Source organism: Cervus canadensis, chromosome 25 (assembly GCF_019320065.1).
Source record: "Cervus canadensis isolate Bull #8, Minnesota chromosome 25, ASM1932006v1, whole genome shotgun sequence".
In the NCBI taxonomy this organism is placed as follows: domain Eukaryota; kingdom Metazoa; phylum Chordata; class Mammalia; order Artiodactyla; family Cervidae; genus Cervus; species Cervus canadensis.
In genome coordinates this window covers 17,023,535-17,035,954 of record NC_057410.1, presented here as the reverse complement: position 1 = coordinate 17,035,954, position 12,420 = coordinate 17,023,535, and the positions used below count along the sequence as shown (strand labels likewise).

General features: G+C 40.0%; 1 protein-coding gene across 2 annotated transcripts in view; it reads right to left on the bottom strand.

Moving 5' to 3' along the window:
• PDZRN4 (PDZ domain containing ring finger 4) overlaps positions 1 to 9,100 on the bottom strand; it is a 410,946-nt gene extending 401,846 nt beyond the window's left edge. The window contains exons 1-3 of one of the 2 annotated variants that reach the window (XM_043446187.1): positions 8,450 to 9,100; positions 5,990 to 6,076; positions 2,509 to 2,616 (exon numbers count right to left, since the gene is read on the bottom strand). In XM_043446187.1, coding sequence (XP_043302122.1) covers positions 2,509 to 2,616; positions 5,990 to 6,076; positions 8,450 to 9,100 — 846 coding nt within the window. The remainder of the gene's footprint in view (positions 1 to 2,508; positions 2,617 to 5,989; positions 6,077 to 8,449) is intronic. The other variant, XM_043446189.1, reaches the window with a different exon arrangement.
• Positions 9,101 to 12,420: the final 3,320 nt, after the last annotated feature.

Genomic DNA, 12,420 nt, shown 5'->3' with positions numbered 1-12,420 from the left:
GATGGTGATAGCAGCCATGAAATTAAAAGACACTTGCTCCTTGGAAGAAAAGTAATGGCCAACCTAGACAGCATATTAAAAAGCAGAGACATTACTTTGTCCACAAAGGTCCATCTAGTCAAAGCTATGGTTTTTCCAGTAGTCATGTATGGATGTGAGAATTGGACTATAAAGAAAGTTGAGTGCTGAAGAATTAATGTTGTTGAACTGTGGTGTTGGAGGAGACTCTTAAGAGTCCCTTGGACAGCAACGGTCCAACCAGTCCATCCTAAAGGAAATCAGTCCTGAATATTCATTGGAAGGACAGATGCTGAAGCTGAAACTCCAATACTTTGGCCACATTATGTGAAGAACTGACTCATTTGAAAAGACCCTGATGCTGGGAAACACTGAAGGCAGGAGAAGGGGATGACAGAGGATGAGATGGTTAGATGGCATCACCGACCCGAGGGACATGAGTCTGAATAAGCTCTGGGATTTGGTGATGGACAGGGAGGCCTGGCATGCTGCTGGCCATGGGGTCGCAGAGTTGCACACACTGAGCAACTGAACTGAACTGAGGCAAATTTCCAGCTTTTGTCATTAGCAGCTAATCCATGCACATCAAGGTGAAAAAATAATAATACTGCAGCTGGTTATAAATTATAATTTAGATCAATGGATTGTCAATATAATTGATCAATCAATCCCATGATTGATCTTTTTGCTTTTTATCTTGTATTACTTAAGTCAGGTTATTTTGAAATATATTAGTAACAATATTAAATATAGAGATGCACTGATTAATCAGCCATAGTTTTTTATAAATGTACATCTTTACATTAACAAAACCAATACATTTTTAACAAATTTGCTATATTACAATATAAAAGACAAATTCTTCTTCCTCCTTTTCCATACAACATTAACGAAGTATACGTTACATTGCTGCCTAGTTGGAATAAATCATTTTTAAATCCCAAGTATGTGTTTCTGTTATGAGTACATGTGAATGCGTGTGCTAATGGAATATACATATCCAGTTCCATCAGCACTTCTAATAGTAGCATATGTAGGCATTTGTTTTTCATTTAACTGGCAAAACTTAAATGCTTAGAGATAATGCAGAAAGTAATAAGAAAAATTTTTTGTTTGCTATCTTCCGTTTATATCATACAGGACCAACATGAGTAGAAACAGACAAATTCTAACGTTAGATACTATACCATGTAAATGTTTCCACCAGGCAAATTGTCAAGACAAACTGGATAACATCAGTGAAAGTAGCTCTATACTTTCTTGGCTACAAAACTAGAAAGAGAAAATCTTGATACAAGAGACCTCTTTAGATAAAAACCACAATTTTTTAGCCAAAGGCAACTCCTCTCCCTTCCCCAAAATGCCTAATCAGCTAATTTCTAAATGGCATAAGTCAACCATAAACTGTAGACTCTTCTCTACTCTTTACTCTCATCCTTGGTCAAATTATTTGAAATTTAACTTTTTAATGCACAAATGATGAACGAACATCTAAAACATTATTCAAAGTTTAATAAAGAAAAACAGTCTCCATCCAGATAGTTTATATAGGTACTCAGAAAGATAGTGATTACATAATTTAGAAAACAAAGTTTTTCCAAAAGCACAGTGGAGTTAAATAAATGTTCCAAATTTCCATTTATGCCTTTACTAATATATTAGAAATAATTCCATTGATAGAAGTAACCTAATTTTCAGTTAAGCCAAATAATACTGTCCAACAGGAAATGGGAACCCACTCCAGTATCTTTGTCTGGAGAATCCCATGGACGGAGGAGCCTGGCGGGCTGTAGTCCAAGGGGTCACAAAGAGTGGGACAGGACTGAAGCAATTTAGCAACCCATTAACAATTCAAAAGCACTGAGTCAGTAAATGGCAGTGACCTTAAATTCCATAATCACAACTCAGATTTCACTAACTTGTAAGTGTTTACTTCATCAACCCTACATACAAATAATACAAACATAACGTACAGAAGAAAAAATAGTTTCCAACAAGTTTTTGCAATAAGAAAAATAAGCTGCTTCTTTTTTTTTCATGTAAAATATGAACAAGATAACCATATTAAATTAAGAAATGGTAAAAGGGCAATTATATAAGGAATTATAAATAATTCCAAACTCTACACATAACTTACCAATTACAAGTTTAAAGATAGTAATATTTACTCATCAAAAATATTCTTCAGGAGAGATTTATCATACTTTTTGAGATGTCATAAAAAACCAACCCTTTAGATAATCACACAATCATCTTTAAAATTCATGGGGACAGGCAATTTTTAAAATGGAGACATTCATTAACACATTTAGAAATGTTGGGTGATTCATTCTTCTAGTAAAATATCCAATAATTAAATACGTTACTTAAATACTATTGTGAGATATACACTTTAATAAGTACCACACCTAGGAAAAGCAGTACGTTTGGAAATTTAAAATGTCCAAATATTCTTTCACAAATCCTATTTGTATTTTACTATTGTCTTACCTCAATGATTTTGTCATGAACTTCCAGGCCATCTGCTCTATCAGCAGGTCCATTTTTCAAAATTTTTGAAACATAAATGCCTTCCATTGGTGTTTCTTCTTGATTATTCTATTAAAAATAAAACCGTTAGCAGTGAGAAAGATGTGAATGAAATTTTAAGCTAGATAAAAAAGCAATTTAAAAATGCAACATTGTCAAACCTCCCTAAACATGCAACTCTCTTTCTAAAATGGAGAGTGGATATTGAACTATAACTTACTTAACACCTAGTCATTAATCAAGATGGCAGCTTTAGTGAAGGAATCCCACATCTTTGACAAGATTATCTATTTACCTCTATTTTTGAGTGGAATGTGAAGTCAAGTGTGCCTTAGGAAGCATCACTACAAACAAAGCTAGTGGAGGTGATGGAATTTCAATTGAGCTATTTTAAATCCTAAAAGATGATGCTGTGAAAGTGCTGCACTCAACATGCCAGCAAATTTGGAAAACTCAGCAGTGGCCACAGGACTGGAAAAGGTCAGTTTTCATTCCAATCCCTAAGACAGGCAATCCCAAAGAATGCTCAAACTACCGCACAATTGTACTCATCTCACATGGTAGTAAAGTAATGCTCAAAATTCTCCAAGCCAGGCTTCAGCAATACGTGAACCATGAACTTCCAGATGTTCAAACTGGTTTTAGAAAAGGCAGAGGAACCAGAGATCAAATTGCCAATATCTGCTGGATCATCGAAAAAGCAAGAGAGTTCCAGAAAAACATTTATTTCTGTTTTATTGACTATGCCAAAGCCTTTGACTGTGTGGATCACAATAAACTGTGGAAAATTCTGAAAGAGATGGGAATACCAGACCACCTGACCTGTCTCTTGAGAAATCTGTATCAGATCAGGAAGCAACAGTTAGAACTGGACGTGGAACAACAGACTGGTTCCAAATAGGGAAAGGAGTATGTCAAGGCTGTATATTGTCACCCTGCTTATTTAACTTATACGCAGAGTACATCATGAGAAACACTGGGCTGAAAGAAGCACAAACTGGAATCAAGATTGCCGGGAGAAATATCAGTAACCTCAGATATGCAGATGACACCCTCCTTATGGCAGAAAGTGAAGAGGAACTAAAGAGCCTCTTGATGAAAGTGAAAGAGGAGAGTGAAAAAGTTGGCTTAAAACTCAACATTCAGAAAACTAAGATCATGGCATCCGGTCCCATCACTTCAGGGCAAATAGATGGGGAAACAGTGAAAACAGTGGCTGACTTTATCTTTCTGGGCTCCAAAATCACTGCAGATGGTGACTGCAGCCATGAAATTAAGACACTTGCTCCTTGGAAGGAAAGTTATGACCAACCTAGACAGCATATTAAAAAGCAGAGACATTACTTTGCCAACAAAGGTCCATCTGGTCAAGGCTATGGTTTTTCCAGTGGTCATGTATGGATGTGAGAGTTGGACTATAAAGAAAGCTGAGCACTGAAGAACTGATGGTTTGAACTGTGGTGTTGGAAAAGACTCTTGAGAGTCCCTTGGACTGCCAGGAGATCCAACCAGTCCATCCTAAAGGAGATCAGTCCTGAATGTTCATTGGAAGGACTAATGCTGAAGGTGAAACTCCAATACTTTGGCCCCCTGATGTGAAGAGCTGACTCATTTGAAATAACCCTGATGCTGGGAAAGATTGAGGGCAGGAGGAGAAGGGGATGACAGAGGATGAGATGGTTGGATAGTATCACCGACTCAATGGACATGGGTTTCGGTAGACTCTGGGAGTTGGTGATGGACAGGGAGGCCTGGCGTGCTACGGTTCATGGGGTTGCAAAGAGTCGGACACGACTTAGCAACTGAACTGAACTGAACTGACATGAAAACTGTGAGGAAAGCCATGTATAAAGTGATAACAGTGGGCTTCTATATATCGTTTATAAGAGGTGTAGCAATTAAAAGGACTCTAAGTTAAAGGAAATGAAAAGCATATCCAGCCTCACTATATAATTGGTTTGAGTGGTGGTCATAGTTCTAAAAATATAACTTATCCTCACAATGGGACACATTTGGAAATATAGCTCTGACTATATCTATTCACAGAGGAAACCACTTACTCAAGCATAAAATTCTAAAAGATCAACTCCAAATTTCAGTGGCTTCCTGGAATGGATTCCAGGTACAGTGAGTCTGATTATAAGTTAAACCTCAAACACATAGTCGGTATCATACATAGAAAGCATTTTAGTAAGTCACAGAAAACCAATTACATTGCAAAACTCATTTAGGGAAAATGCCCAACATCCTATAAAAATATATAATTCTAAATGTCATTTCACTTTCTGGCAGGTTAAATAAAATCATTTATCCTTTATTAGCCTTCTTTAACATGAATTTTAAGAGGCTCTTGAAAATGTCCAGTTTTATCTAAATGTCAAACACCTAACTAGCACTTAAAAAATATTACTTAGGGGAAAAAAAACAAAGTGATATCCTAAAAAGACTTTCTACCTTTTCATAATAAAAGGGAACGCTTCTAGAAACAGAAGCGTAGTGGTCATTAGTTGCTAGGTTTTCAAAATGCTAAATAAAAGGAGGAAATGTGTCATTGCCACCCTGGCCTGAACACAGCATATGGCCAACAGTGTTCAGTTTCCATGGACAACATCTGCAATGCAGGACACAAAACTTTCACGACAGCTGATTTGGGAAATTGAAAGAATATGACTTTTTCAAACCTTCGTCACCTCTCCTAGAGAGGATGAAAATTAAGCTGATATAGTATTTGAAGGATAAGAAAGAACTTTGCAGCTACAGTATTTATTATGAGTTTATAAACTCATGCATTTTGAAAACAATTGCATCAGTGTAGAAAAGAGTATTCCTTCAATTAAATAAAGGATTTGATTTGGGGAGTCAAAAATATGTCAAATCAACTATCTTTTCTAAGCATGGCATTTTCTATGAAACTGTGAAAACAACTATCCCTTATTTCAACTCATTTTAACTCTTCATTCATTCGAGATAAACTTACTGGTCTGTGTTAGCATCTGAAAATTGATCAATTTGACATAATAAATAAGAGTTTTGAGCAGGTAATACACCTAAGATTATCAAGCAGAAATTGCCTATACATTTTTGTGAAACAGACTTATTCAAGAAAGTTGCCAACAGGGCTATACAATGTAGACAAAATGTGAAATGTACTCTTTTTTTTTTTTTTTAAGTATCAAAGTTAACTGTTGTTTTGTCTTATTTTTCTCAAAAAATTCTCACCATGTTCTGGAATATTTACACTGTAATATTTGCGATTAAGAAATCTGATACTTGATGACAAACAGTGTTTTATTTTATTTTATTTTTTATTTTTTTTAGACAAACAGTATTTTAAAGAATAAATCACCTTTTTTTTTTTTTTACTCAAAATCCACAAATGAAAGCTAAGTCTTCTATTATTTTATAAACAAGGAACGAGATATGCATTAACAAGATCAGTTACCTGATTTGGTCGACCTCCTATAATATTGAATCCCAAAGTGTCATTTTCTCTTTCTAATACAATAGTGAGTGGTTTATGTTCTCCTTCCTACAAGAAAAGGGATAAAATAACTAACTAGTTAAATATGTGAAAGAAAAAAAGCAAATGCTACAAAATTTTCTTTAAAGTAAAAAAATTAAATTTGGAAAAGAGAAAATCTTAAAGTTTTAAAGGTAAGGATGGCTGAATTCTCAAGATTAATTTCTTCCTAAATTTAAACTGAAAGTATGCATTTGAAGGAACAACCATGGATGTAAGAAAAATAACTATTTCCAAAAATGGCTAAATGGCTGTGCATTTTTACACATGCAGCTTTTATCCTAATGTAGCATCTAATTCTGAGCCCACTGTAATTTAAAACAGATTTCTGATTCAACTCTACAGGTATCTGTGCTTTTCCTCTCCATTATAGATGAGTAAAGTAAATTGTTAAATAATCTAAGAATTATTTTATGTAAAAATTTCACTTTGGAAAGTCTTGAGGGATGTAAAGGATATTTAAAAATTTATATATATAATCTATTATTTATAAGTTTCTTTCAACAGTAATATTCAGATTGCTATTGAAATACAGGGTCTTGTAGGTTATAGTAATCCTAATTTTAAGTGGTGTTTTATTTGGTTTTGCAGAATTTTAAAAAGAGGAGAGGATGTGTGTTAACTAAAGTAGTATGCATTGCTTTCCTGATGGCCAAATAATAGTTACACAAATAGGAATTATATCTACAATATCTGGTTATCAATAAAGACCAATTTAAACATAAGATGAAATAGTACAAGCCTATGAGTTTTATTCATGGTTATGGATATTATTAACTACCCGAGGAAATTACACGTTTGGTAATTACTCTGGAATGATGAATTTCCATAAACCTCATCACCACTACTGCCATCATCACCACTTTTTCTCAGGAGCTTTTCCCAGGCAGTGTGCACAGCAGCCCCTACTGGCAGAGGCAAAATATTTCTGAGCAGCATAGAGAAGCCTTTAGGTAGTCTACAGATCTGCCTTAGTTTGGTAAGTAGATACAGATCTCGCTCAGTTCTTCCTCACTTCTCACAACCACAGCCTGACTTGTTGCATGGACTTCTCTGTCATATAATCTAGCCTTGCTCCTTTCCACCAACCATTGCTTCCCCAAGACCTTGCACCCTTAACCAGGATTACAGACCATAATTCTGTGCTTCTCTCTGGTCTTCCCATTTTACAAATTTAACTAGATGTAGATACAGTAGAGAAAGAAATGTAATAGAATTCAATCTTTTAATAAGGGTGTACTTCTGGTTATCAGACTAGAGACAGCGCAGCCCCTCATCCTTCAATTATCCTTTTTTAGGTTCAAGGACAGAAGCTTCTAAACTTGGTCCCTGAGCTGGAGGCAGTGCAAAGCAGTCCCAGATGGGCATCCTCCTGGGTTGCTCCTCCCCAGGAGGCTGGGGAATGAAAACAGCTCCTTGAACGGAGTGTAAGTTCTGCTAAATCTCTGCTCACCATGGCAGCGACCAACAATGTCAAACACTGTGCAGAAGTCGTTCAGAAAAGGAACAGCTTTATAAACAGGCCTCTTCTCACCAGCCGCTGCAAGGAGGCTTGTTTATTCGGTCGGAAAGTGGGCAGTCCAGGAACACAGTTCAAGGCCAGAAGCCTCGACAAAGAAATGAAACAGCGTAGTAGCTCATCGGGCTAGTCTGAGCGCAGATGGAAGTGAGCTCCTGACTTGGTTCCCCAAGTCTCACACTCACACGCGCAACATTCTACTAGTAATGAAATCCGGAAGCACATAAGGACTAGTTAGGGGAAGTTAGGGTGATGAAAATAACCCGGTAGGTCTAAGAAATCTCATCTCTTCATTTCTTAACTCCAAGTGGTCCTGTTTTCCCGCATCCCTCAGAGTCCCTGTGCTGAGTAGAAGGTGGCTGATAACCGGCCGTTTGGTAGAAACTAAGTCATTCAGACCTAAAGGTGTGAGGCTGACTGACGCCCTGGGATGCTCGCCAGCGCAGAGGGGAGGCAGAGTCAGAGAGGTCCTCGTTTCCTGGCTTTCCTCCTCAAACTGGCTTCAGGCAAAGGCCAAAGGTGCAAAAAAAAAAAAAAAAAAAAAGGCTAGGGCAGGAGAGTGAAAGATGTGGAGCAAGGATCTGGTGGGAAAATGAGTTTTATTAATTCCTCCTTCTCCACCGAAAAGTTGGAATTGAAGCTGTTTACTTTTTCCAATCCCAGTATAAGGGAAAGGGGAGAGTCTTCGTTGACTGCAGTACTAAAACACAACACCGATGAGTGTTGGATGATCAGAGCGGTGGATGCTTCCTACTGCATGCGGAAGGATGGCAACTTGCAAAGGAATCTTGAGTGCCAGAAAGCACCGTTCCCCTTTCCACCCCTATGGATCATTCCCCGGCGCCCCATCCCTCAGCGCTTACCGGGTCGTGGCCGCCACCCAGGTCCCTGACGAAGTTGCGGACGTGAGCCATGTACTGGGTCAACTTCTCCTGGTACCTGCGGGCGGTGAGCCGCACCTCGCTCCGCAGCTCCCAGAGCTGCGCTAGCAGAGCCTTCTCGCGCCGCCTCCAGACCCGAGGCCCGGGCGCCCTACAGCTCCGGCCGCTGACGCCCGGCGACCCCCCGCGTGCGCCCCCGCCCCCGCCGCGGCGGATCCCGGGCGCTGAGCGGCAGCTCCCCCGCACCGACCGGTCCCCACTGCCTGGGCCGTCTGGCCGGGAAACGCTGCCCCGGCGGCGGCGGCGGGCAGGGCCGAAGTCGCAGCGTTCGACGTGCGCCGCCAGCTCGCTCAGCGGCACGGAGCGGCCGCAGCCGCGGGGGCGGTAGTCGCACTGGATCCGCAGCTTCTGGACGAGGCTGCGCAGAGGCAGCACCCGGTATAGCTCGCCCGGCGCCAGGGGCCGGCACTGCAGCGGGCACCGGCGCCGCCGCGCCGCCCAGGGCAGCAGACAGCGGGCGCAGAAGACGTGCCCGCACGGCGTGCACAGGGGCTCCTCCAGCACCTGGCCGCACACTCTGCACTGGAAATCTGGGTCCACCGACTCGGCGAAGCGCTCCAGGGCAAAGCCCATGGTGGGGATGGGGGAGAAGGGGGCACGAACGCTGGGTCCACCTTCTCCGAGCCCCCCTGCTCCCCCGAGCTACCACAGGGACAGTGCTCTAGCTGCGAAGGTTCGTCGGAGGGGAGAGGAAGGGGTGAGGGGGAGTGATCTCAGAGTTTGTTTGGCTTGAAGTTTTCTGGCTCCGACTAGGTCCCCTGATTCTGCCGTATTGACGCGAATAGACGCCACCTCCAGTGGATCCCCCTCTCCCCAGTTCCCCCAGTTCCTTCTCCCCTTCCCTCTCCCCCCTCCGCCAATCTGCGTACTCCTTCGCTGTTCGCTGCTCTGCAGTTTATATTACTTCAGATTTTGTCAGAGGAGAGCTGAGGTCGGATTACAGCGATCCGTTGGAAAGCTGTGGACCCCTTTGCCCGAATAGTGAACTTCAAGCAGTCCTTGGATAGAGCTGGTACGGCCCAGTGCGGGCGTTGAGAAGGACGGCAACCCCACCAGAATGCAAGGTCCCTCCCGGAGAGCAGGTCCGTTGTTGGGTTTTCCGCTAAGTCTTCATCGCCAGGCATTCAGTCGTTCTTCAGTAAATGTGTTTGAGGTCGATGAGCTTCTGTGCTTTCAAATCCACAACAAAATCATCCGCTAAGTGGCTGCGCCGGAAGGAAATCACTCTGAAGTATCTACAGAGCCAGGCTTCTGAAATCATGATCCAGAAATCAGGTGAGTATAAGAGAGGCGGGATGAAAAAAAAAAAAAGAGAGAGAGAGAGAGAGGCGGGATGTTGACTGACAACAAAGGCCGGGAAATGGCCAGGTGTTCGCCTTAGGACATCTCCCGCTTAGCGAGAATTTGAATCGCCATTCAAAATCCTCTGCAGCCGGAGGACGCTAGGATTCTGTTACCAGAGAGTCTGACTCCAAGTTCAAGCACCACGCCATCCGTCTTCTACTTCCATAAGCATTTTACCACTGGGAACGGGAATGTGATCATTTGGGCACCTGAAAAGGAGAATTAAAGGAAAGGATTATGAAAGAAAGCAGTGAAATAACAGAAATAAAATTTTAATGACCGATTTCCCCTACTTACCTTGAAAATACAGTTTAGATCCAAACTGCCCCCTTCCTCCAATTTGACTCGTCAAAGTGTGTTGCAAGCAGGCCTTAGAGGACACATGAAGTAAGGGAACCCTCCAGGCCCTCCTACCCCAGCTTCCCTCCCCATCTTCTGAACCTTAGGAATGCAAAGCAATCCAGTCGCCAGGATAACACCACTTCCTGCCATTTATCCTGAAGTTACTTCCACATAACTTAGGATGAGCTTCCCAAAGTAGTCACTGATTGACTCCTCACTGTTCCCAGAAATTTATGTACTTGATATAGTGCCAAAATGTATCAGTTGAAACACCTGAAAGAGGCTCCAGACTTTGTCTTTTAAGTCCTTGACACCAACTAAAGAATTAGCAAGGCTAATTGTAGAGGCTAATAAGAATTTTCTGAGCCGTTTTTCTGTTTGAAAGAGGAGACTTCATTAGAGTAATTCAGTAGCAAGTGAGGATCCTGGGGTGTGTTGCCAAATATCTGATATGTTTTTAAACTTGTTTCAAAACAAGATAATTTTATTTGTACAGATATGATAAGGTAACATTTGCCACAGTGCTCTACATTCCTCTCACCCTTGGCCAAGTAAGTAAACAATAAATTCCTGAATAAATAAGAAATCATTTAACATTAACAGCATGAACATATTCTTGGGAACTAGGTAAATCAGGAAAAGCAGAAAGTTATAAAATGTATTCAAATAATTCTGAGCAAGAGGCATCTATTCCATCTTTTTAAGCTATTGAAAAAGCTGTGACTTATAGATGTGACTTTATGGATAGGACTTGGCAATTATTGTTTTACAATAGAAATAATGGCAATAGGAACCTTTTAAAAAAGTGAATGTGAACAGATGGAATCTAAAAATATTCTAGAAAGATACTAGAAAATGAGACTTGCAGTTACTTGAAAAGAAAGAAATAAAACAATGGTTACATAATGCACTTGGTTCATCCATGCAATTCTTACAACAAAAGTTAGAAACATGAATAGGTTATGGTATGAGTTTTTCAGGTTATATAATGTTTTGATTGCTAAAGGGAAGATGGATGTCAAAGACCGTGTCCACAGAGAATAACAAGTCCAAAAATGAGAACATGTAAAGTGAAGCCAAGTAACAAAGTAGGCCAAAAGTGAACTAGGGAAATCTTTTAATTTTGAGAACATGCAAGCTTGAGTGTTTCCAAAAGAGTTAAGTACCAGGAGAAAAACATTACGAGTTAAACCCTAAAGTAATGGACACACTTAACATGAACCCCATGGATTCTTCCCATCTGAAAATGTTGCAACATAATAAAGGTATGACATCAGTTGAGCCAAATAGTCTGATTTCACTTCACAGGCTGCAAAAAAAATTATTCCATATATAAGAAAAATAGTCATATCTAGGAAAAGCTTGGGGGAGATAGAAACATGAAGCTGAATTAGATTGAGGTAATTAGCTGAGGTAATAAAAGGAAGCATTTGGAATAAGTTTAAAATAGAGTATGCAAAATAAAATAAAATAGAGTATGCACTATATTTCAGTAAAACTGATTCAGTAATATTTAAAAATCTCTTGGCAAATGAGACAAATTAGTGCCTTGCATCATTAGTTTGTGCATCCCCTTATGTTTTCACTATCATAATTTTCTTTTAAGAGTGGCTGGTTAGTGAAGTTTGCAGGCTGAGTAGCGATACTGTAGGAAAAGCTGAAAGGCAAGCCCTTGTCTTCTTTCTTGTCTAGCTATCCTGTTGATTGTAGCCAAGTCTTAAGGTTTCTTTCAGACTGAACTTGAGAATATGAATGGGCAACTGAGAGACACGGGAAAGACAAGACATAGACCTAGTTTGTCATTTAGCTAAGGGCTCTGGCTTGATTCAAAATATCTTTAAATAGTTGGTATTTGGTTGGGTATTTTCAGCTTAGGAACTAGTTTTTCCTTCAATTCGCTGTCAGGAATCATATTCGTGTAAGCAGATTAAAAAATCAACTTGCTATATTCTTTGGGTCAATTTCTAGAGCAGTAATGAAAAATAAAGTATGCCCATAGGTGTTTTTAGTGAAAAGAGGCAGGGTTCCAACCCAGTTGTGAGTCATCCTTACTTTCAGAGATGAATAGGGAGTCAGAGAGTTACTTATTGTTAAGTCAAATGTTAAAAGACCTAATACTGAAATACTATATTCCAAGACTCGCAAATGATGAATGGAGATGTGAAAAATAAGGAAGAGATATTTTCCACTCCAAGCAAAGGTAATAT